Genomic DNA, 24,911 nt, shown 5'->3' with positions numbered 1-24,911 from the left:
GTAGAAATGTAGTGAAGTAAAAAGTACAGATACTTACTGTAAAATGTAGTGGAGTAAAAGTATAAAGTACCCATTATTAAATCTACTTAAGTAAAGTACAGATACACGAAAATTGTACTTAAGTACAGTAACAAAGTACATGTACTTCGTTACTTCCCACTACTGCCAATTAGCTAGCTGTTCAGTCACATTCACAGTAAAGACTGAAAATGATCAGGTGGTCCAAATGCAAACACAGCTTTCAACCATTTTCTGTATGTGTTTTCAAAGAGCATAAAGCTCAACTTGTGTTTTAAAGAATGTCTGTTCAGCGCAAAACTTTCCAATTAAGATTTTTATCAATCAAAGTATTTCAGTTTTAAACTAGAGGCCACCAAATGTTATCCTTTAATTTAGGAAACAATTGTTCTGACAATTTTTAATTATTCATATCTTGTCTCTCTATCATTTTTTTTCTATTTTCTATCATGTACAGGAAACCAAATTAAAAGTAATGGAAGGTGTTTGTATTACTCATGTACAGCAGTGTGGTCACTTAGCCCAAATAGAAGTATATATTTTATTGTTAATTCTATATTTTAAAAAAGAGATCAACTTAAAAACAACTTCTTACCCTGAATTGTGAAATAGGTACTTAGTACAGCGAGGAAGCTATGACGAACATGCTACGGTTTTGCTGGCAGCTGAAATGGTTAGCTAGGCTAACAGTAAGCTAGCTTGTGTTAAGTCCCCAGAGGAAGTGATACATCCACAGCAACTGCACAGATTCCTTTTTAACAGAAATATTGTGACTTTTACAGATTGCAAAATCTCATGCCACCTGGTGAAAAATATTTTTTGCTTGACTTGTTTTCCACGTTTAGCAATTGAGTACTCAGAAATAAGTCTGAAATATTCAGGAAATGGCTGGTCTGACATGTGCCAAGATAAAAAACAACATATACATGTTTTAATTATAAATACCTCTTTAGGCAACCACCAAAATCAATATTATAAATCTTTGTCAGTTTGACATTCTGTAAGCACTACTTTTGTTTAGTTGATTTTTAGCCAACAAATATTATATTTGCGCTTTTTCATTTTGTTTATACACTCAATCTGTGTAATGGAATACACAATGTGGAAACGCTGCCAGTAGCGTGACATTTAAAAATATCAGCCAATGTCACCCATTAGCATATCTAACATTATCAGCGACTGAAACAACACAGCACACAACATCAGTTCCTGGTGTATTATTGGACAAGCTAGTTAGTTTTGTATTTACCTATTAAAGGGCAGCAGCAGAATAGAAAACAATCCAAAAATTCAAGAAAACAATATTGGGTCCCCAAATAATTAAAACAATGACAAGTCAGGTGTTTACATGAAATTATTCATTTTCACAGTTTTGTGTCATAGTAAGTAAAAGCTTTGGGAGTGTAGCAACGCGCAGAAACCTTTGAGATCGCAACTACAACTAAAAGTCTACAGCTCTGTTCCCTTAATAAAACACATTCTTTGATATTCTCCAGACTTTCAAAACGTAATGGTGACAATAAAAGTGACAGTTCAGCATCTCTAGAATGCACATTGTTTAGTTTTTCTTCCACAAAGCTAACGTTTGAAGGGCTCCTTTTTACCTTTTTTTCACAAAGCTTTGAAAAAATGTCTTGTCAGTCTATATATTCCCCATGAACATCAATGCTTACTAGAGACATTAGCTTGGACCACGCACGCACCACCAGGTCGGCTGGTGCTGTCTGTAGATGTTGGTTAAGAGGAGTTTGGGGTAACACAGTGGGACAACAAAGTGGGTCACTTAGTGAGATTATAAGGCATCAACCACTGGAGGAAATACCCCAAGTTTATGTTGGAAGAAATTTTGTGCTTAGCTGATGTGTAATAGCAGAAAGGCTCTGAGGCGGCTGATTCAGAGAGCAGCTGAGTCAACAGAGTAACGGTTAAGGAGAGAAACTCTCTAGCTGAGCCGGCCTGTCTCTCTAATTACCAGACCGAGTGTCAGCACCAACATCACACTAACGCACAGACTTCTGAGAAAGAGTAGCGGCAGCAGCTTCTTCAGTGTCTCAGGACAGACATCATTCTAAAAGGGCAAAGACATTGTTACTAACTGTCAAGAGTGCCTCGCTCCGTTCTCTTTGTTCTGGTTAATTGCTTTGAGAACAGACTGGTCAGTCCAAAAAAATTGGGTTTTTAGAGACAAGATAATAGCAAACACTGTAGATAAGATTTCAAACACGATCATTTGGTTAAGTTTATGAGCTAGAGCAGAGGTCGAGCTAAACTTTTTTGATAACCATCATCTTCACCGACAGCATTAAAAAAAAATCGGTCACGTACTATTTTTAGCCGTCAAATTATAATCACATTAACATCGGCTATTTAGCCACATTTTTATGCGGTTTAGCACCTAGTTCAACCGAAACCAGATCCCATCACACATACAGCAGATAAACGCATTTAACTTTTTCTCCGTAGAGACAAAAATCACTGTGGCCCCAATAACTTATAAAAAATTAAATTAAAGACTCAACTTAAATTACGGTCACTTCACCCGCTGCGGTCTGAACGCACAGCTTCACAAATTCCTCCTGGTCGCATATGCAGAGAAATCTGCGTTAGTTCATCAGTCAGTTGGATCTGTCTGATCCAAACCGATCAGTTTAACTCTGCGGGTTTTTACCCTGAGAGGTTCAGACGTGCGCTTTTAAAATTATCTTTTTGTGTGGTTTCGCTTCCCTGAAACGGACAGATGTTACGTCTGCTGCGCTCCTCCAGAACGCCGCTCTCCTTCTCTCCTTCCAGGCGCGGGAGGGTTACGTGAACAAAGAAGGCTCCTTTTATTAAAACCGCAGAATAAGTTAAGTTTAATTCTTTACAACAACGGAATCCGCATTGGTTGTGCAGCCGCAGCGCATTGCGCATGTTACGGTCTAATTAACTTCTGCACCTTTATTTATTTCCTCAAGATAAACTGCCAGCTGTTCTGTTTAGACTATAAATTGATTAACACAACATTGTGCATTCTCTTTATTTTTTGCTGTTCTGTATGTACTGGAGACTTGAATTAAACGCGCCATTCCAACCAAAGGTGAACCAGTCGCACTCCAAAGCGTCTGGTCCATAACTCTTCAACTCGCTGTCAGCTCCCCGTCAGAAAGTCGCATTTAGTTCAGAGTCCATGAGATGATATTCAGTAAGGATTTTGTATTGATTGATTTTAATTTCCTTTGCAATTAACTCTTTGCGTAGTCTATAATGTCTGTCACTGTGCACCAGTCAAGGGTGTTAATTATAACCTTCACATTTTCCCGTCGTTTAAAACAGACAACCGGTCAAATACGGAAAATAATCGGTTAACGCAACCTCTGAGCTGGAGTCAATATGTTTATTGAGTGTTGCAACATTTGATGGAAAAGAGCAAAGCGAAGGTGGCCGGGAATTCTTTTCCGCCAGAGGACGATGGTCCCAGATTTACAGATGCTAATTCTCTGATGTCTCCTGGAGGTTCCTGCTTGATGAGGCAAATGAGACCACACCACCAATTAAAACCAGAGATGAGTCATGGAACAACCAAAACTCCAGACATTTTGCCTCAGAACTGAGAAGTTGTGTCCCGGCCAAGTCCGACACTCACCAGGAATTAGTCTGATTCATTACCTGTAGACAGAGTGAATCTTCTCTCTTCATCTGGTTTGAACTTGGCCTGGCTTCTTTTGGAACGACACATTAATTAGTTTTTAATATGAACAGGCATCTGCGTTTCTTTTGCACTTCCTTTTTTTTTTATTAATGAGACGGCTTTCTTCAAGTGTAGATTCATGAAATAGTTAGGTAATTTCCATTAGTGCGGGAATTCTTCCTGGGTCCATTTCATATTGAAATTAGCTGACAGTTGGGTGGTTTCAGAATGTTTTAAGGCCTTCGGTAGCTCAGATTAGGGACATTGTGGTCCCGGTGGGTGCTGCTTAAAAGAGGTAATACATCAACACAGTTCAAAAGATTACTATGACGGCAACACATTTGCATTAAGTGGATGTGGAAATGTGTCCTCGAGATGGCCTACCAAAACCTGAATTATGAGGAGAGAGGGTGGAGGAAGTAAAATGAGATGAAGAAAATTGAAAAAATAATAAGGGCGTAAGAAAAGAGCTGTTAGAAACCATCGACAGAAGAAACAAAAAAGAAAAGTTATCAGGCAAATTAGATGACTTTAAAAACAAAACTATGTGTTTAGGAACAATGAATCGATAGAAATGAAACCGGTATTAAAACTGGGACGGTATTAAGAAGCGATATTTGTTGAAGTCAGTGTGGTCGTTTTTATAATGTTGAAATGGTAATGAAATATATATCTAATTTATAAATATTAATATCAGTTATTAGCCATTACAGCAATGTTATTATTGAATATTGAGACCAGCTCAGATTTTCGTATCAGTGCATCCCTTCATTGGACAGACTGCTGCTTGCAGTGAGCCAGGCTAACAGTAATCCCAGCTAATTTAAGCTGCTAAAGAGAACTCAAAATGTCAACTTTATAATCATGTTGTCTTTATTTAGATGTTCTAGTGAAATGTGACGTCCGTCTGTGTATTTTCATTTCCATGCCCGTCCAAGCTCCAATCAGCTATCAGTTTATTCAGCCGGCTTATTGCTCTGCTGCCTCTCACCTGCATTCTGCTCCGTCTAAGACCCCTCCAGCTACAGACACCTCTCTGGATAATTGATTGCATTCGAGTGTGTATATTGCCAATAAAAAAAATACTCGCCCACCTTGGATACTTTACCCTTTTTATTGCTTTTACAAACCAATCATGATCAACAAAAATTTGGCTGATGCTTTATTGCCAGCCAAAGCGCTGTATTTCAGCTCACGTTTGAACACCTTTCAAAGTTTAGATTTATACAACCACTAGTGAACAGGGTATAAAAAGTGTGTGCAAGAAAGCAACTTTAATCACAATACGAGCCAAAGGCCACAGCACTGGGCAGTAAACTTAATCCTATTCACACCAAAGCTATGAAATAATGCAGCAGGAATACACTCGCCAGAGCTGTTCACAATCTACACCAACAGAGCTATTCAAGTTACCAATTTAGACCAACAAGCAAAGATTATACAACAATTTTCTTATTTTTTTTATCATATGTTAACAGAATATTTTCAGAGTTCTCCTAAATGTCTTTTCTACCGACTTGCTGAAAAAGTATCAAGACTGCAGATGTCTGAGGCAGCATGCATCTAATGGGAACATCTAATGGGAATGTGATGGAAACATGTGATGGGAACATGTGATGGGAACATGTAATGGGAACATGTGATGGGAACATGTGCAACCAACTGTGAATTGCTGTTTGAGACAAGTCACCAGAGCAATGCCACAGGGAGCAGAACTAGCCTTTAATAATCAGAGGGGGTATTAGAGAGCGACGGCTGATTTGGAGTGTTTGGACCTGAAAGTTGCTGACAGTGCAACACTTTGTTAATGCCAGGTATTAAAAGAGGTCAGGGAAGCACTAAGGGGCATAGGCAAAGCTAATAAATAATGCAAATCCACTTTCAGCAGAGAGCTCACAGGGGCTCAAAGGGACTCTCATGTTAAGACTCATAAGCTGAGAGCGCTACACTAAGTTTTCAAGAAAATCTGAGTTTTCCAAACTAATCTGGATCACATTTTCGAACCACTTTGGGTGACATCTTTTTTTCTTTTCTGAAAAAAAAAATTAAAATAATGGCACGTTTGTTTCTAGAATGAGCATACAGTGGACCCACATATTCGTAGAGGTTAGGGACCCCAACCACCCTGAATAAAAACTGAATAAAAATAAGTGCCTATTTAACAATAATAAAAAAAACACACCAAATATACCATTAAATGCATTGTGCTGTGTGTTAGCATTACCACACAAGTTAACATCTACAGTGGACATTCCTAGATTTGCTCCTTTTCAACCACCAGCCAATACTGGGTCAAGCAGCTTTGCATGAAATATTTGGAGTTACGTTCCACAGAAGAATCTGTGACCACAAACCAAACAGCAGAAGGTACAAATGGTAAATGGTTTGTACTTATATAGCACTTAATCAAATCCAGAGACTAACCTGCAACAAGTAGCAAACATCTACTGAACAGCTGAGCTCATTATAGGAGCTACTCCTCAGAGCAACGTTGGTAAAAACCTTATTAAAGTGTTAATAGAGGAGCCATGTTGGAGCCATGTTGGGATGACTTCCTGAAGGTGAAGTTTCAGAAAGAGCAGAAGTTTTTAAAGAGACAGAGGCCCGATTTCAAGGTGTTAAACTACACAGTCAAATTTTATATATCATATTTGATATGTATATCGCGTTTTTATAACAACGGAAGTTAACATAGTTACTGGATTGTGCTGTAAAATTGCACTAGGTTCCTGGAAATTACATAATGCTGCCCCTTTAATATAAATGCAGTGTACATTCTTTTCACCTTTACTATGAGTCAGCTGCACTCTTGCTGCTGACTGTTAAAAATGCACAATTCTCCCTCCTGCAGTGTTAAAAATGCACAATTCTCCCTCCTGCAGTACACAATGTGAGGAACTCACAGCCAGGCATGGGAGGTGGCGCGGTTGGTTGATGGCTTTCTTATCTTCAGATTTTTTGGTACCAAGTTTTGCTATTTCACCGCTTTTCTTGAGCCGTTATCATTCGGTAGAGAGGATAAGTCAGCACTGCTGATGGAAAAGTTCCACATGGAGTATTTTTGCTTTTTTGATTAAATAAAAAAAAAGAAAAGAAAAACCTTGATCACTCTGCCTGAAGCCACCAATCATTTCCAGAACACATCACCTTTGGCACACAAGCTACCATTTCCCAGTTGTGATGTTCATCGTGTTTGGTTTCTTGAAGTTTAGATTATCTGCTTAATCATCCAGACTGGTCCTTTTTAAGAAGTTCATACACAGCAACAGGCATATCTGAACATTGATTTATGATTATGGTTAGACTATGTCGCTTAGAAAGATGCTTTCCCGAACAGAAAGCCGTGATAAACGCACCTGACATTAAAAATCGACAGGCCTTTGATTTGCTAGATTAAATGGTGGTAAAACAGTGCATTATGAAAACAAATTGGAAACATTACACAGAAAATGTATAAAACCAAGCAAACGAGATAAATAACCTTTCAGTCACGGAAAAGGCTACTTTGTAAAAAGAGAACAACATATATATTTTAAAAAGGACGAGGACTGAATTAATGAGAGCTTATAGCCGGGCAGAAGTATTACTGCATCACCATCCCTCACTTACTTAGTGCAAAGATGATTTCTGTGTAATTGACATTAAACTTGATTGATCATTAACCATCTCAATCAAATTTTAGTACATTTCCCTCCAATCTTTCGGTTGCTGGAGGAAACCAAAAGAATTAGATCAAGCAACCTAAATGAGCTTCCTGATGGACAGTGTGACATGATCCTCCCAGTGAGATCATCGTCTTACAGCGGACTGTAGAGACGGCCATGCTGCCCACACTTGTGATACAGAAGGTGCTCACACATAAGCTGTCTAGTTTCAGCTTTACTTCCCTTTTGACAGTATTTTTAACATACACTCACCAAATATGTAGGCACCACATCTGTTCAACTGCATGTCAATACAAACAGCAGTTGGCCATCCATCCATCCATCCATCCATCCATCCATCCATCCATCCATCTTCTTACACCCTTGTCCCTCAGTGGGGTCGGGAGGGTTTGCTGGTGCCTATCTYCAGCTAGCGTACCAGGCGAGAGGCGGGGTCACCCTGGACAGGTCGCCAGTCTGTCGCAGGGCAACACAGAGACACACAACCATGCACACACACACACACACCAAGGGGCAATTTGGAGAGGCCAATTAACCTGACAGTCATGATTTTGGACTGTGGGAGGAAACCGGAGAACCCGGAGAAAACCCACGCATGCACAGGGAGAACATGCAAACTCCATGCAGAAAGACCGGGGCCAGGAATTGAACCCAGAACCTCCTTGCTGCAAGGCAACAGCTCTACCAACTGCGCCACTGTGTAGACCCAGCAGTTGGCCAATGAAATGTAAATCATTCAACACCAGAGATGGTGTTTTAGTTCAAGTCAAAGTATCAGAATGAGGAGAAAATGGGGAATTACCTTCGTCAGAACAGCTTTTTATGTAAATCTGATTTCCATTAGAATTGTGCAATGTTGGAAATATTGGTATCAATCAGGATATCACCGAAATCGATACTTTATTATTTAGGTTTGATATATCATCAAACTTCTAACCTTCAGGTGTTTTGGGGGGTTTTTTGGGGGGTTTTTCAAACCTAGGACAGAATTTGTTTAAAGTATTTGGTGTCTATAAAATACTTTAATAATATTTTAACATGATAAAAAAAGACAAATGGAAAAAAATTAAAACAAATTTGCTTGTATTTTTGCTTTTAAAAAAAGTGCAAAACAAATTATTTAAGAGCAAATTAAAACAAAATCTTTTGTAGGCAGATTTGAGAAACATACAGCAATACAAAAATAAAATAAAATTTCAAAAAGGACACTGAAACTAAAGTATCAATCTTTGTATTGGTTTGATGCCGACTTGGTATCAATATTATTGATATTTTGGATAAGGAAATTTTTGTTGAAATTATTCTCAATGTTGCGAGGAGATAGCTTAAAGCTGCAGTATGTAACTTTTATAGATAATAGGTTTTTGATATTTGTTAAATGTCATAAAATATGTCTCATATCATACTGTCACAACATAGTGATAGTTATAAGAAATATGTAAAAGAAAAAAAATATATATATATATATATATATATATATATATATTCATTTATTTATTTATTTATTTATTTATATGTTATATACTACAGCTTTAACCAACACAAAAAGAGAAATCTCCTAGACTTTGTTCTTAAAAAGGTCAGCGGTTTAAGTGTGTGTCGCTCTCTGGTGATCCTGGACAGATCCAGCAAAACTAAAACAATCAATCTATAAAAGAGAAGCTGAAAAAAGTTGTAAAGCTTTCAATTACAGCAATACAAGTGAGAAAACGTATTATTGTCTGCATTGCCCATACCTACACTGAAGTGCCTTAATGCATTAAATCTGTTGCAAATGTAAAAGTCAAACCTTCGTGTTTCCAGCTGCGTACTTCCTTTAGCTTCAGTGTTTCTGCACTCACTGTTCCGTTTTGATCACTTTCTGTGCTTGTGCTCAAAGCATGATGGGCATCCCAAGAGTTTATTGTGATAAAAGGATTTCTCACAGCTGCACTGAGCTTTCATGTTTTATCTGGCAGCATCTGAGAGAAACAAACCAGCCATCCAAGCATGTGTTCAATCCCATTTGAAAAAAAAAGGCAACCTTTCTGGGGACTGTGGGTCCCTGAAGAACAGCAGGAAGTGTAATCAGCGATGACCCATGTAAAGCCCGACCGGTCCCAGGGTGTTTATTAACATACCCAGAAATCCTCAAGGGATCTTGTGCTTTCAGGAGTGGAACAAGCAGTGGATATCACTGAATGAGTGATGGAGACGTCTGCCGGCAGTGATTTAGCGCAGCCAGTGGCCAGGTACCATCAGCGCTCACACCTGGATGTATGTGTGTGTGTGTGTGTGTGTGTGTGTGTGTGTGTGTGTGTGTGTGTGTGTGTGTGTGTGTGTGTGTGTGTGTGTGTGTGTGTGTGTGTGTGTGTGTGTGTGTGTGTGTGTGTGTGTGTGTGCGTGCGTGCGTGCGTGCGTGCGTGCGCGTGTGTGTGTGTAAAGCATTGGTCCATGCCTAGATTAACATAGAAAATGTCAGAGCAGATTGGACGGGGGCAACCTGTGTTTGTATATATCACAAAGTTACACAGTGAAGAGGAGACAAGCTATCAGGACGAGAACTATTGGAAGGGGGACCGTGGTAACCTCAGGGGAAATCTGGTAAGTAAGCAGATCATGGCGGTAACGCCACGGCAACATTTCCTTCAAATTCCAGCCAGGACTGAAGTAAAGCACACTGCTCCCAGGACACATGAAAGGGGGATTGTGGGATTTCAAGAATATTAACCAGCCTGATTTCTTTCACGTGTTTTTTTTCCTGACCCTCATGTTAGAAAGAACTTGGTAGAGATCAGCCACTACCCACAGGATGGTAGTAGATAAGTAGAAGTACGTCCTTGTCACCTTAAGTACTTGCTGATACCGAGTACCAATACTACTAGTTTTACTGAAAGCCAGTAAACCCTTTACAATTGTAAAGGGCTTTTTTTTTTATCTGGAAATTAGTTTATTTTATTATTAATGGTTTCACTAATAAACTCAGGTTTAAATATTCTGCTATTAATTCAATTCAGTTAAATTCAGTTTATTTGTATAGAGCCAACTCACAACAAATGTTCGTCTCAAGGCACTTTACAAAAAATTATTTCAATTCAATAACACATTTCAATTTAAACTTTTTAACATTTTAAATTCTTTGTATAATTAACTGAGCACACTGTACCATCAGAGGAAACTCTTTACTGAACATAATTTGAGGTTGGTCTGGAAATCCCTCCACACCGCTAAGATGTCTCCTCCTGTGCTAACCGGCTGGCTAACGTCACGCTGCCGCTAACCTTCAACTACCTTCAGTTCAGCGTCTTCTTCAATTTTGTGGCTCGTATTCAGTTTATGGTCAGAGCATCTCTGCTAACTAGCTGCTGCCTGCTAAAGAGAGACAAAGTTCTCACCATTTTGCTCCTGTATATGGGAGCACACCAACACACCAACATGGTGTGGGACCCTGCTAAGACAAACACATCTACAGGGCCATAAAATGTATAAACTCTCACGACTTGTATAGAGAGCTACAGTTGTCTAAATGACCAGAATTCTTTTTAAATGAAACATTCAAGTGGATTGAACATGAGAACTGCATAAACATAAAGAATTAATTAATTAATGCAATATGATTATTATAATTAAAAGGACTGAAATACACAGGGACATAAATTTTACATTTTAACTATGCGAACAACCTTGAAAAGTTTCCGTTTATTCCTGATGTCAGGCTATGGAATAATTTAAGTGAGGATCTAAAGCAAAGTCCAAATATCAGACAGTTTAAGAAAATGTATAAATATGTGCTGTTAGAAGCACATAATGGATCAGCCTGTTTATCACAAATTGAGATGGCGATGATGAGGAAGCCACATATTTGTAGAGGTATAAATACATATTGGTTTGTTGTGGTTCCTTTAATTTCTATTTGCTATTGTGAGATGTATTTTGTTATGCAAAAAGTGGGAAGCTACGTATCGTTTGCATATTCAAAATAAATAAATGAAAAATAAACAATTGAACAAATGAATTAAGTAAAAGTCTTGAAGTCACAGCTCCTTCATAAGACCCTTCCAGGCAGCAGCAGTTTTCAGTTGCTGTTTGTTGCTGGCATTTCTGAGTTAACTTAAATCTTCAACAAAAAATTGCTCAACTGGGTTCAGATCAGGTGACTGACTTGAATATTGCAGAATATTCCACTTTAACAAACTCCCAAGTCGCTTTGGCTGAGTGTTTTGGGTCCATCTGCATTACATAAACTCACCAGTGGCACAAAAATAACATTATTCTTTTAATGCTTTGTTATGCTGTGTAAAGGAGATTACTTACCTTGGCAAAAATAAATCTGAACGCAACATGGCACAAAACAGAACATTAAAATGTCTTCCAGAGGCGGTGAAACCCTTCACCGGAAACAAAACCCAACTCAGACACACTGGATTCCACCCCTTTGGCCCCAATACACACACACACACACACACACACACACACACACACACACACACACACACACAAACACACACACACACACACACCAACAACACTTTAACAGTATTTCAAAGACTTGACACACTTTCCTTCATTTCCTCATGTAGCATGCAGTGTCCCATACATACAGTGTCCCAATATTCACAATAACAATGCATCGGGAATATTTAGCATGTAAATAAAAAAAAGACATAAAAAACATTTCATAAATAGAAAAATATGAAAATGGTACAACAATGTAAAGTTTTGTGTATTAAGTTCCACAGGGTTCCATGGAACAGTGGTTGGCATAGTTAAATCACAGGTTGATGGCTGCCAGTTTGAAATACCAACATGCTATTCTTCTATGGAATTTTGTTGCCACACACGGGTTTTGTTTGGGTGTTCTGGTTTCATGCTTTAGGTCCAAAGCCCCTGCATGCTGGAACTAACAGCCGCTTCAGTTTAAATGTGAGTGAGTGTGCAGCCTGGCTACCTGCCCAGGGCGTACTCCAGCCCTCGCCTGTTGACTGCTGGGACGGACTCCAGCTACCCGCAACCCTCAGCTGGATTAAACAAGTGTAGAAAATGAACGAGTGGTGTTTCATTGGCGATGTAAGGCATATTCACCACGAAACCCTTTGACTTCCACAATAGAAGGCAAGTCAGTGTAGGAGAAAATACTGTCTTAATTTCAAACGCCACATCTGAAGGTAATCTACAGCAAAATGGACTCCTGTCTGAAAAAGTGACAACAAAGCTGACATTGTGCTGTCCATAGAGTCAGATAATCCCATATGGCACAGTTTATTTCCCTTAACAACTCGTAAAAGGTGAGGAAGATCAAAGTCTCCATTGAGTCACCTTCAGCAGCCACAACTCTTTTCTTGCTGCTCGATCCAGCACAATAGTTTTTTTTTTTCCCATTTTTTTCTCTTTCACCTCATATTTGTAAATTTACCAAGGTGAGCTGGGAAGCAGAGTCCAACCAGGATATAAATAAGATGCATTATGATGCTTTGAGAAGGAGCAACAGAAAGTTAGGACATTATTTACAAAAGATTCTGTTTTTAAGTCTCATAAATAATCAGAAGTATCATTAAAGAGTGCAGCATCACTTTGATCTCATTGATCAGCTGCTGTCTCATTGTAAATTCAGATTTTACTGATTAATACAGTCAATATGTTTAAATTCCTCAACACTTAAAATGACCATCACTAGTTGCCTGTTTAAGCTCTTAAGCTATTAAGGTTTAATGAGAGACAAACTAATAGCTGAAAAGTCAAAGAATGATTTGAATCTCAAAACATCTAATCTTACCTGTGGTTTCTTCAAATATAGTGCTTTTAAAGAAATACTCTTGATCTAAAACTACCTGGACTCCAGAAAACATTTTGACTGAGCCTTGCCTGCTGGCCTTTTTGGAAGAAATTATTTTATTGTTAAAGCTGAAAGGATCAGTTTAATGTCTAGAAGTCCAGAGCTTTATGTGGTTACAGGCGCTGAAGTAAGACTTGAAGGCATCAGAATGTCGGTTTTGCAGTCAGCAGGAAGCAAACTATAGTGCAGGGCATTCTGGGCAAATATAATCAAAGAGATGCAGCAATCTAATGCTAGCGGGAGAAATGACTTGTGGTCTTTTGTCAGAACAAAAGACAAATCCTACAATCGCTAAAATTTGACACCACTCCATTTTTGTTCACATTTTGTTAAAAAGGAAGTTGTGTTTTTTATGTTTCCCTCAGTGGCCACTGGTGCAGCGCCACCACAGGTGAGGAGGGGGAACAGGTTTTTCAAAGTGTTTGGTTGGTTTGACTCAGTGCAGTGTGAAGAAAAACCACAGCAACTGAAAATGGAACAAATGTCGTAACTTTGGTCCCCAGTCTACCAGACTATCAGATGTGAAAACAATCTTAATGTGAAAATCATACGTTGGAACTCATCAAACTTGACTTAACGCTTAAGTGTGGAATTAAATTTAGCTGGCCAAAACATAACATTGTTCACGCAAGTTTGTGGTTGTAACTTGCTAAATGCAAAAATGCTAAAAGGAATAACTTGCTTACATTAGTGTGCATTTTTGCAAGTACGGCCATGCCTAAATTGTATTGACAACAAACACATGAAACACACAATACGTAGGGATAGGGCCCCAAACAAAGCAGGTGTCCACAAAGGACTCTATAGAAATGCGAGTTAACCCTTGAACTGTGAGCCGTGTTAAAATCTACCTGGCAGGAGGTCTGCTGTCGGGTTTGGCCAGTTGAAGGTCTTGATCAACTGCCAGTCAAAGTCGTCCTCTTGACCCTGGCGGTATTCACACAACCCAGAGTCCGAGTCCTCGTCAAAGGTGCAGCCAGCTGCAGACGGAAGCAAACAAAACAGATTTATTTCAGTTCTAGATGAAAAAGCAGAAAAAATGTAGTCAGAATCATTTCTCTGTGGCGCTGGGTGGCTTCATGCACTGAGGCTATAATCCTGGGTTTGGGTCTCGGGCCATTTGCTTCATGTCTTCTCTCTCCTCCCTATTTTTCTTCTAGGTACTGTTCAATAAAAACCATTAGGGCCCAGCATAACTCTTAAAAGAAGAAGAAAGGTCTTATTTGCTTGGCACTGTCAAGAGAAAACTGCAGATTTTTTACATCATCACAATTAACACTTGACACATCAGTTCCCAGAGAACCTTCCCCACCCTAAACTACATTACAGTTAAAAGTTAGCGCCAGGTGGTCAGGACACACTGCCTCTACTCATCTTTTTCTTTAAAATCTACTGCCATTTGGTACAGCACGCCCTGTGGTGGGAAAAATGACACGGCAGCTATGGGACATGACTTTAATAACCAGAAATAATGGGCTGCAACGAAAGAGGGTTTCCAGCTGACAGAGGACAACAGCGGGTCAGCTCTCAACCCATTATCGCACAAACGACGAGGTTTAAAAGCCACCCGCCACCAGGTGGAGGAGTAAAACTCTATTTTCTGCTTTAATTAGTCAAAGCACAGTTGCACTCTTGAGAAAATATCACGAGAGCCAGTCTGTGACCATTTACAGGTAAGACTGGTGTGGCTTCATTTTGTTCCACTGCATGCTCCTTTGAGCCTACGTTTGAAAAGGTTTTCTTCTTCTTCTATGGTTTTTACCTGACTTGATTCTTTTATTGTTCAAGTCTTAAGAAAAGATTCAATCATGATTTCAGGATTTTGCTCAACTGATGCACATAATACACAACATCTAGAAATTTGCTGAAAAGGCTACAAATAAATCAATTTCTGCCTTTTTAAGGTCCAAATAAAAAAAACAAAGTTTGACTTTTGATTATATTTAACGGCAACCCAATTTGGAGCAATTTCACATATTTCAGATACTATTAGTAAAAGGTTCTGCTACATAACTACTCAAGAAATTCTAAGTAGACAGACGCTGCTAGCAGGTCAGTGCTAGCAGTGGTGGCGCCAACAGAACTTAGCATCCATCGCATGTGCTGGAAACAGCAGTGAGCCAGTAGAAGACAAACGTTGCCCAGCCGGTTGGATATAAATTTGCACTTAGACATGACCGAAGCAAAAAGTTAGCTAGCTTGTTAGGTTATGTTCTCTCTCTTTCTCTTCCCTCACACATGCAGCCTTTAAGTCAATCAGCCTGGTCTACTGTTCCAGCATTCACACTCCCAATATTTATTCACCTCTCTCATATTCATATCAGTTACTTCTCTCAGCATTTGGATCAAATTCCACCACCAATGAAAATATTAGCTGCTAATTACCAGTAACTGAAACCACCTCGAGTCACTGAACACAATGAAGATGTCGGCAAATTTCCATAAAAAAAAGAAACAAAATAGAATATCAGATTAAATAGTTATCCCATGTCAAAAGTTCAGACCTGACATGAACATATTTATAGGGCCAAATAATTTTTTTTATAATTTTAAAACATTCTAAGGACTTAATTTTAGAAACATAAATTTAGAACTTTTTAAAACACTCGGGATTCTGAGTTGCTTTGTCTAAGTTATGCATACACTGGATCTCTGGTTTCCATGGTAGTTTGAGACAGTCTCAAGAATAAGAGCTGATGGAGTTTTATTAAAGCTATTGCAGTGATAAATGACACAGCAATATGCAACGTTATTTAGCAACAATCGTAAATGTTGTTGCTTTTACATTTCTAGATTTATTTATCAATAAATAATTCATCTGTGGTATTTTTGCTCAAGGTCATCATATCTTCAGAATTTCTAACAGCAAAGTCCAGTAGTGAGATTTAGCAGTTATCGCCACCAGATGTGTGTGAATTCAAAACTTTTAATGAGCATCTTAACGTTTTACTAACATTATGGTTCAAAATCCATTAGCTTTGAAAGCCTCCTAAAATCAGAAACCAACAACAACATTCCTTGCTGAATACTTTTCAGTCTGACTTTAAGTAGAAAGTGTGATTGGCCAGGTCTGTGAGCAGGACTGATAAATGGGGGATTTAGATTTAGGGGAATTGCTCATTTATAAAACATCCCCAGTTCAGCCTGTCACTGAGGCGCTCAGCAGACCGCTGCTCAGTCTGACCCGGGTTTACAGCGCGACCCTAGTGGTCAGTCTGACTGCAGTCCCAGGACCCTCTTCAGCAGCATGTTCTATTAGAACTTGACAGCAGTTAAAGAGCAAATAGATTTCATGCCAGTTTCTGCTGAATATTCTAACATGGTGGTCTGGTTCCCCCTGTGCAGCTCTTTGGTTTTGTCTGTGTTAGACTTCTTCTGTTTCCTCGACTAATAATCCAAATAGTTAGAGCGCCGCAATACAACACTCGGACTTCTAACAACCACTTTTGACACCGATCCCGGCCCCTCTCCCGTTTGCCTGCAGCCAAAGCAAGTGTTTCCGGCTGTGTAAGCAGATCAGAGTTCTAATTGCCCCCCGCGTGACAGTTGCTTGTTGGGATGTGCCGCAGCATGTCTGAGGAGGAAAGGGTCGAGTGGCAGAACGCGGCCCGTGGTGAAGGCCTGCTTTTCATCACCAGCCCTCCAGCAGCTCCGTGAAGAAATGTCTCCATCAGACACGTTCCACTGATTCCCCTCATTAAGGTTCATCCTTCCAAGCCTTCTTTGCTCTTAGCACAACAGTTCCTCTCGGCGCCCAAATGAGCTTCCCTGGCAGCAAAAGGCGCAAACCCATGTAATTAGAAAAGCCGCGTAGATCCAGCTGAATTTGAATGTGTGTGTGTGTGTGTGTGTGTGTGTGTGTGTGTGTGTGTGTGTGTGTGTATGTAGTAATGGAGTGGGATGTTTAAATTTGTGTGTGTGCTGTTGTGATGTTTACTTAAAGCTGATTGAAGCTGCTATGAACCTGTCCACGTCTCACAGGCTTAAGCTCAAGGTTTTCAAACAGCACTTTTGCATTCAGTGGTTTTAAATTGGTATAAATTAACTTTGGTATGGGTGATAGTCCTCAACTTCACCATCCAGAAAGTTTGTAGATAATTTCTGATCTCTAGTTTTAGCAAAGCTATCATTCAACTTTAGTGATCAAAGCAAATTCCAATATCTCTTCAAGATTTTCAAGTAATGTATCTACAGTGCAACCCCGGTATCCACAGAGGGTCAGGATGATATGGACTAAAATCTGTAATACTAATGCATATAACTTCCACTTTTAGTGGTTCAAACGCCAAATAAATCTCAATATGCATAGATACACTACAGCAGGTGCTAACATTCACAGTCTTCCTTATGTCTGCTCTTGCGGGGGGAAGCCAATCGACTGAAAGCAAAACGATGCACCAAAACATCCGCTCTAAGGATAAATTCCAATCCTGTTTAGTCCGCTTTAATCCAGCTCTAGTGTGTTTGTCAAGAAAGTCTGGTTCGTTTGGGGATGTGTGATGTGTAACCTATCTCTGATGTGGACTAAAAATAGTGATCTCTGGTCCGCCTGCAAACCAACGTCTGGGTTTGGTTGAAGTGAACTATGGTGAAGTTCGAATGCAGTGTGAATGCCAAGCAGATCAGAAACCACATAAAAAGTGGGAAGTGGACTATAGCTCAGGGCATTCTGGGTAAAAGCAACCAAAACAAACATGTGTGTTTAGCGCTAGCGCTAGAGCTAGAGAAGTGGTTCTTAACCTTTTTTGAGGTACCAAACCCCCCAGTTTCATATGTGCATTCACCGAACCCTTCTTATTCCTCCTCCTCCACTCCCAAACTTTAGACTATAGAATTTGGTAAAAAAAAAAGAGTGGAACTCCTTCAATCAGGGCTCCTCCGCAGCTCTGATTGGCTAAGCAATGTAACGTGATCCTCTGCAGCAAGTGATGGCAAAGCGGCGCGTCATAATGACTTTACACAAGTGTGTCTTTACCTCCGCGGCAGAGGCTCCGCCGAACCCCTGAGACCAACTCGCCGAACCCCTGGGGTTCGATCGAACCCAGGTTAAGAACCACTGTGCTAGAGAAATTAAATAACCACTAAAATTTGACGCTGCTCCACTCTTGTTAACATTTGGTGAAGAAAGAAGTTGTGCTTAATGTCTTCTGCAAATGTTTTGCTGTCCCATTTCCTTCGTTGGTTTTTGTGCAGCGCCACCACAGGCGAGGAGCAGAACAGGTTTTTCAAAGGGTTTGGTTTGAAACAATGCAGTGTGAAACCAAACAGCAGCTGAAAATAGAAAAAAAAATTGCAAACTTTTGTCCCTAATGGAACCACGTCTACCGAATTACCAGGTGAGAAAAGCCGACTCCAAACATTGTTTTCCTCTCGCTGTTCAGCTCTCAGTGGCTCTGCCCCGCTCATATCAGACCTTTGCTCTGATTGGCAGCATGGCCTTCTATCTTCTTTAAAACAGGACAAACACTAACTAAAAGGAGGAATCACATCAGCTCATCTGAACTGAGACATTGTTTGGTTACTGGCTTTGGTTCTCTGTCCCTGTTATGATTCTGTTTCTTGCAGTTTTTATTAATTTGCTTTTGGGTCAAATGAAAATGAAAAGTTTGATCAAAATATTAAAAGTAACAATGCCTGCTTTGATAACAGAAAAAATCCATAAACTTAGGCAAGTATAGAGCTTCTCATAAGAACACTAAATGCAAAAATGATTTATTAACACAAAACATGCCAGGTTAAGCTAAAATATGAAGTTACAGATGATAATAAATGAAAGTCTTTTAGAGGCTGAGAGGGCCAGCTGTTCTTTGGGAGCCGTGCCACTAGAGCCGGCTCTCTGAAAATAACTTCCCATCACTGACATTGTGTCTGGGTATTCCTGCTTCCAAGCTGAATTTTGTTTCATTTTAGTAATGTTTAATATGTAAAAAAAACACCTATGAAGGGGAAAACTTTCTATGTTTCAAAAAAAAATCCATGATAATTGAGTGGTCAACATGCAGGTATCCATCCACTGGACCGGTGCTTTAGTAATCCCAATAATGTAAGAAACTGGTGGGCAATTATTCAGTTAGAAAAGGTAGATTCACTGAGCCATGGATTAATACAAGTTTATCTGTCTATGGGCATGTTTTAAAGAATGAGTCGAGGAATAACGTCTGTTTTTATGGGTAGGAAGTAATTCCACATCGAGGTGTTTCTGAAGAAATCTCTGGCTTCATCTACTTTCATTCTAAATTCTTAAATGGTTCCTCCTTCTGATTTTATGGAAATCAGAATTCTATTCCCTGCTTCACAATAATCCATCCTTCAAAGTATTCAAGTACAGACTGAGTTTGCCAGGAGAGACCCTGGAAGGAGAACGATGATAAACGTACTAACTGGCATCAAGTTCTGGCGTTGGAGTCCAACTCGGATCACCTCCACGCTGCACATGCCAGTAACCCACACAGGCAGTCGCATCGTAAATACGCTGTGATGAAGTGGGCAGAGAACACAAGCCTCTTATACGGCATTTATCCTGGAGAGGGAGAAATAAATTAGAGGGGCGGACCAGGAGCTGTGGGCTGGCTGAAGAGCCCTTAAACACAAGAAGCAGAGGCGAGAGCTGAGCCAAAGAGGGCGTGGATAATGAGGACAAATCACACGTAGCGCAGAGCATGTAAGACAAAAGGGATTTCTCAGAGAACAAGATTTTTTTTCTTCTTCCCTCTAGAGCTGCACTGTATGAAAACACTGAGGGCTGATCAAAGGAGACCAGACTGTAGATGGGGTGTGATTGATCAGACTGCTGTAGTATCGTTCTCAGAGGTCTTAAATCCTCCACACATAAAAAGGACTCTCACTGACGATTATTCTTACGAGGATGACAGCGATTACATACCGTCGCACAGAGGTGCACGGTCGGCTGGCGCGGGCGGATGCCAGTCTCAAGGACAAACTTCCTATGGTTATTTGAAGAGAACTAAGTGGAAAAGCTCCTGCTTCCCCTCATGACCCATCGTCTCATTGCTCATCCAGGAGAACCATTCGGTTTCTCCAAAGAGCGGAGATGAGGCAGTCTGTAGATGTTAGCTTCTGTGGTGGTGCCAAAACAGCTTCCACTATGCAAATCAATGCATGTTAAAGTATATTTGGTGTTTGAGCTTTTAACATTGCCAGATATAGGTGTTTTAGAGGGGAGTCTCAACTATTCCCAGACTTAAGCTATGGCTCTGGCCCCTGACTCCTACAAATACCAGAGCATTCTCGTAAACAAAACATTCATCATATTTTCAGCAGGTCTCTCATCTCCACCAGCAGCTACAAAACATTAGCTAAACACAGTTTTTGAGAGTAGGATTTACAAACAGCAACTGCAGATATTCAAAGGCTAACAGCAGGAAAGATATGATCCAGAAATTATGTTTCCAAGCAACGTGGAAAAGTAATATTCTGGATACTCAGTGGCTTTTCAGGCCACACCTTGTCTCGGCTGAAACACAAAGAACTGGTACTTCATGGAGTTAATGTGTTGTAGAGGGGAAGGCCCCTAAAAGTGGAGAGTTGGCAGAGACACTCCAAACACCTGAAGTCGTACCTGCAGTGACAGAAGATTCTACAAAGTATAGCTAGTTCCCCCATGATGTCACACTTCTCACATCCAGTTACTCTGCCGCCATCTTGGTAGTATGAAGCATGTTTCCACTTCATTGATCGCAGCTAAGAGAACCGCAGTGGGTGGATATGGTTGGATTCAATCAGGATGTAAAAACAAAAGTGCTAAAACAGTAAAGAGAAGTTTTCATTACATCAAGGTAAACAAAGTGTGCTATTAACCACTGAGTGCCAATGAGTATGGCTGGTTAATATCCAGAGGAAACACACGTCATGTAATATGGCATGGATGTGATCACCTTATTAGAGGTAAAGATGTTTTCCAATGTTTCTGACTTGAACTGACTGCTGTAAAATTCGCTTTATAGGCAAATCTGTAAACTCATAACAGATCCATCTGCACAAACTACAAAATGTAGCTATAAAATGTAAATATGCAAATATAAATTTCTTCCTTCTGCTGGAACACCCACGCTTGAACAAAGAATAAAAAAAATGCTGCTGTACTTCAGCACATACTGTCACTGCTTATAAGGACATTTACAATCACACATTGCTAATAAAATAGTACTTGTTTAAATTTATATTCCAGTTTACTATTATGAGTCACATATCGCAGGTAGTAGAGAAAGAGGCAGTAGATTTTCTCATTGATACTCAGGATTTCATCTTGTTATTAATAATTTTTTTTTAGTCATTTCTAGCATTTTATTTAAAACGTGGGCAATGCAAAGAGTCTTTTGGGACATGAATCAACTTTATGGACTTAAAATGTAGCCACACATGTCGTCACTTATAGTCGATCACAGTGATTTGATTATTTTCATAGGGTGTGCCATTGAACTGGTTCTCCCAAACAATGCTGATCTCAATGCTGCTCCCATGCAACAGTATTTGCCGCTAGCCTATCAGGATGGCGCTTTTCCATCTTAACGTACTTCCAGGCTTGGTGGAACGATCTGCAGGATCGGTGGGATTGCAAGTTTATCATTTTAATACCACTTTACAAACATGTGATTCACTTTTCCAAAACTAGGACAAAATACATCGAAATTTATGGAAGGAACTTAATAAAATGTGAACGTGTTCAAGAGATTTTGAGCGGTATGCATTTGAAAACTCAAACGTGAACAAAATGGATTCTCTTGGCATATTGATAAAGTAGCCCTTTCTGTTAAGCTGCCTTCCCCGTCGCAGTGAAGCAGAGTTCCTCAGGCGAAGCAGCCGCATTGAGTAACGAGCCGCGCTCCTCCGCCGGCGCTCCTTTAATCTCCTCCCGGCCCTCAGATAAAGCTGCTCTGTTGGGACAGAGGAGCCTGGATGTTCTGCCGCTTCTCTTGTTTGGCCTGAGATAAAGCTCTGCCGCTGCGTGATTTGCATGAAAGTATGAGGAAGCAATGCATCAGACCTGACAGGTTTACCTACAGAGGTGGGAGAGGGGAGGAGAGGGAGTGTATGGAGAGGGAGGGCCAGAGGTGGGAAAAGAGCGACACAGTCCAGCAGCTCATCAATACCGAGCCAGCAGGGGAGTCTTCTCCAGCACCACTTCTTCATGGACCATTAAAAACAGCCGCTGCACTTTCAGAGGGCTTAGGACTGAGGAGAGCAGCAAATGGAGTTTGATACTTTAGTAAACAGAAGCAGGACTCTTTTTTTGTTTGTTTTTCTCCCACCAACACTAAAACAATGCACACACTGACGTCTCCAGATACGATCTTTACTTTCTGATTTTTTTTTAAGAATGTCATACTGCTCAGGCACAATGTTTCTAAAGGTTATGAATAATTTATGAGCAACCCCCCCCCCCCACCCCCCAAATGTTCAGTACATTAAGGGTTTGCTGTTGACTTTAATTATGAACAAATAAAACTATGTAGACTGCATTTCCAATTCCCGCAAACCCCCAGTGAGCGCAATATCTTCATCTTTAAAGCAGTTCTGGCCTTTCTTAATCATAAATTATTTATTTAATTTCTTATTATGTCAGGGTTTTTCTCCCTTTGCACCAAACCACCAGCAAGTTTTCATCAGCTTCACAAAGGCAACAAGCGAAAACAAAGAACGCTTTAATTAACCCCATGTTCACAATGTTACGTTTAGCCAAAAAACTTAATGTTTCCTTCTTAATAAATATATGATTAATGTATGGATGAGAACACAGGAAAAGGCCTAAAATTTATTTTTCTTTCACTGCAGAAGCATAATGTCACACTGAGAAAAAGTAGAAAAATCCAACCGTCCAACTAAATATCCCGAACTAACAGCGCCACAGTTATCTGTACAGTATCAATTTATATAACGTAAGCATAACAAAGCAGTTTTAATGTACTCTGGTAACCATTAATCTGTAATACATAACTTGTATTAGCAAGACAAAACAACATTTCACATTTTGTCTTAAGTCCACTTTGACCAAAAATGTCACAGCTCAAACCTTTCTGTGGTCACTGAACTCATATTTATAACTTACCAAAATTATTACAGAAAAAAATCTACATTTGAGAAAAACAAAACAAAAATTTAAAAAAGCCTCTCAGACAACTGAAATCAGGGAGCCTGTTACATCATCATAGCATTTGAATTTTGTTGAATTGTTTGTTTTGATAAAGCTTTCTGGCACCATAGATGGGTTTATTAATGCAAAGAATGAATATTTCTAAAAGTGCCTCCTGCCCACGCCGTCTGGCTGCAGCCTGCTGGATTCAGAGCCACAGCGTAACCCAGAAGTCACTGAGGACTCAGAGAAGCAAATGGGGTTGAAAAAAAAATAAAAAATCAAATTTGGTCTAACTGCATGCTGCACTTTTCCTGCCTGCCTTGGGAGCAGGCAGAGAGATTGGCACTGCAGGGCATACACTGTTGTGTGAAATTGTTTCATGACCGCTTCCCAATAGTTCCAGTGGCCCCGTGGTTCAGGCCTACTAAGGCCCCTAATTTCCAATACAGTAACGCTGGGCGGTCTCTCCCTATCAGCCAGATGCTAATTGATGACTTGCTGACCTTTGGGAGGGAAACACCAGATATTCGGCTGTGTTGCTCCAAGTGCTGCTGGAGAGATTAGAGGACGACTTTGTGCTCTGATGAGTAAAATTGATGTCTGTTTGAATGGGAAGCACAACTCTAAGTCTAACTAAGTACTCTGAAATTTGATTTTTTTTTAACTGAAGAAGAAAATGTTACACTTCCACAAAACATAGCTCTTGTTTTTGTTGAGTAAATGCTTCACAAGAAAACAAAACATTTATTTCACTCTTTATTTTTCTTGTATAAACTCCTAAAACAGAAAGTTATAAGTACAGACACACTTTCCACTTTTTTCACTTCCGTTACGATACCTGAGATCTAATATCATCTGATATCGATCCGATACAGACAAACAGCTGAATTGACTTAAAACATTTCCTTTTTAAACAGAAATGTACTGAATTACTCATTTTTACTAGTTTATTTTCTAACTATGCACCAGCACAGAACACTTAAATCAGTGGTTCTTAACCTTTTTTGAGGTACCGAACCCACCAGTTCCATATGCGCATTCACTGAACCCTTCTAAATAAAATATTAGTTTTTCCCCCCAAATTCAAGACATAAGTCTTCTTAAGTCACTAAGTCTTCTTAAAAGGTAGAGTCTCTGAGAACAGTTCTTCAAAATATAGTCAGTGTTTTCAGCAAAGTTGAGCTGACTGTCCAGGAACAACCAAGGTATTTAAAATGTGCCAGTTTCAACAGGATGAATATCTGTTGAAACTGGTAAATTCAACAGATATTCATCCTGTTGAATGAATATCTGTTGATATTCATTTCTAAACTGGAAGTGGTTCCAGTTTGGAAACTGGAACCACTTTAATGTCTTATTTAAATCATTTAATTAGCTCTACATTCTTAAGAGAATGAAAAAATAATAATAAATAATAAAGATTGCAGTATTCTGATTTAGTAATGTAATTATATTAGTTGTGTTACCGCCCCCACGCCACTAGAGGCAGTAGCAACCCCGAAAAGATGCGACTAAGGAGCATATTTATAAGTACACCAAAAGCTACAGAATTTGGTAAAAACTGTGAGCTTTGCTGAAGTAATTAAAGACACAAGTTCAAATCCCTGCTGAGTGGAGCTCCTTCAATCAGTGCTCCTCCGCAGCTCCGATTGGCTA

General features: G+C 39.6%; 1 protein-coding gene across 6 annotated transcripts in view; it reads right to left on the bottom strand.

Moving 5' to 3' along the window:
• ptprua (protein tyrosine phosphatase receptor type Ua) overlaps window positions 1–24,911 on the bottom strand; it is a 201,884-nt gene that overhangs the window by 147,196 nt on the left and 29,777 nt on the right. For all 6 annotated transcript variants that reach the window (XM_008421304.2, XM_008421306.2, XM_008421305.2 and 3 more), the window contains exon 2: window positions 14,014–14,142. In XM_008421304.2, coding sequence (XP_008419526.1) covers window positions 14,014–14,142 — 129 coding nt within the window. The remainder of the gene's footprint in view (window positions 1–14,013; window positions 14,143–24,911) is intronic.

The sequence above is a fragment of the Poecilia reticulata genome, linkage group LG11, assembly GCF_000633615.1.
Source record: "Poecilia reticulata strain Guanapo linkage group LG11, Guppy_female_1.0+MT, whole genome shotgun sequence".
In the NCBI taxonomy this organism is placed as follows: domain Eukaryota; kingdom Metazoa; phylum Chordata; class Actinopteri; order Cyprinodontiformes; family Poeciliidae; genus Poecilia; species Poecilia reticulata.
Note: the sequence above shows the minus strand (reverse complement) of the source record. Positions and strands in the feature narration are given on the sequence as shown.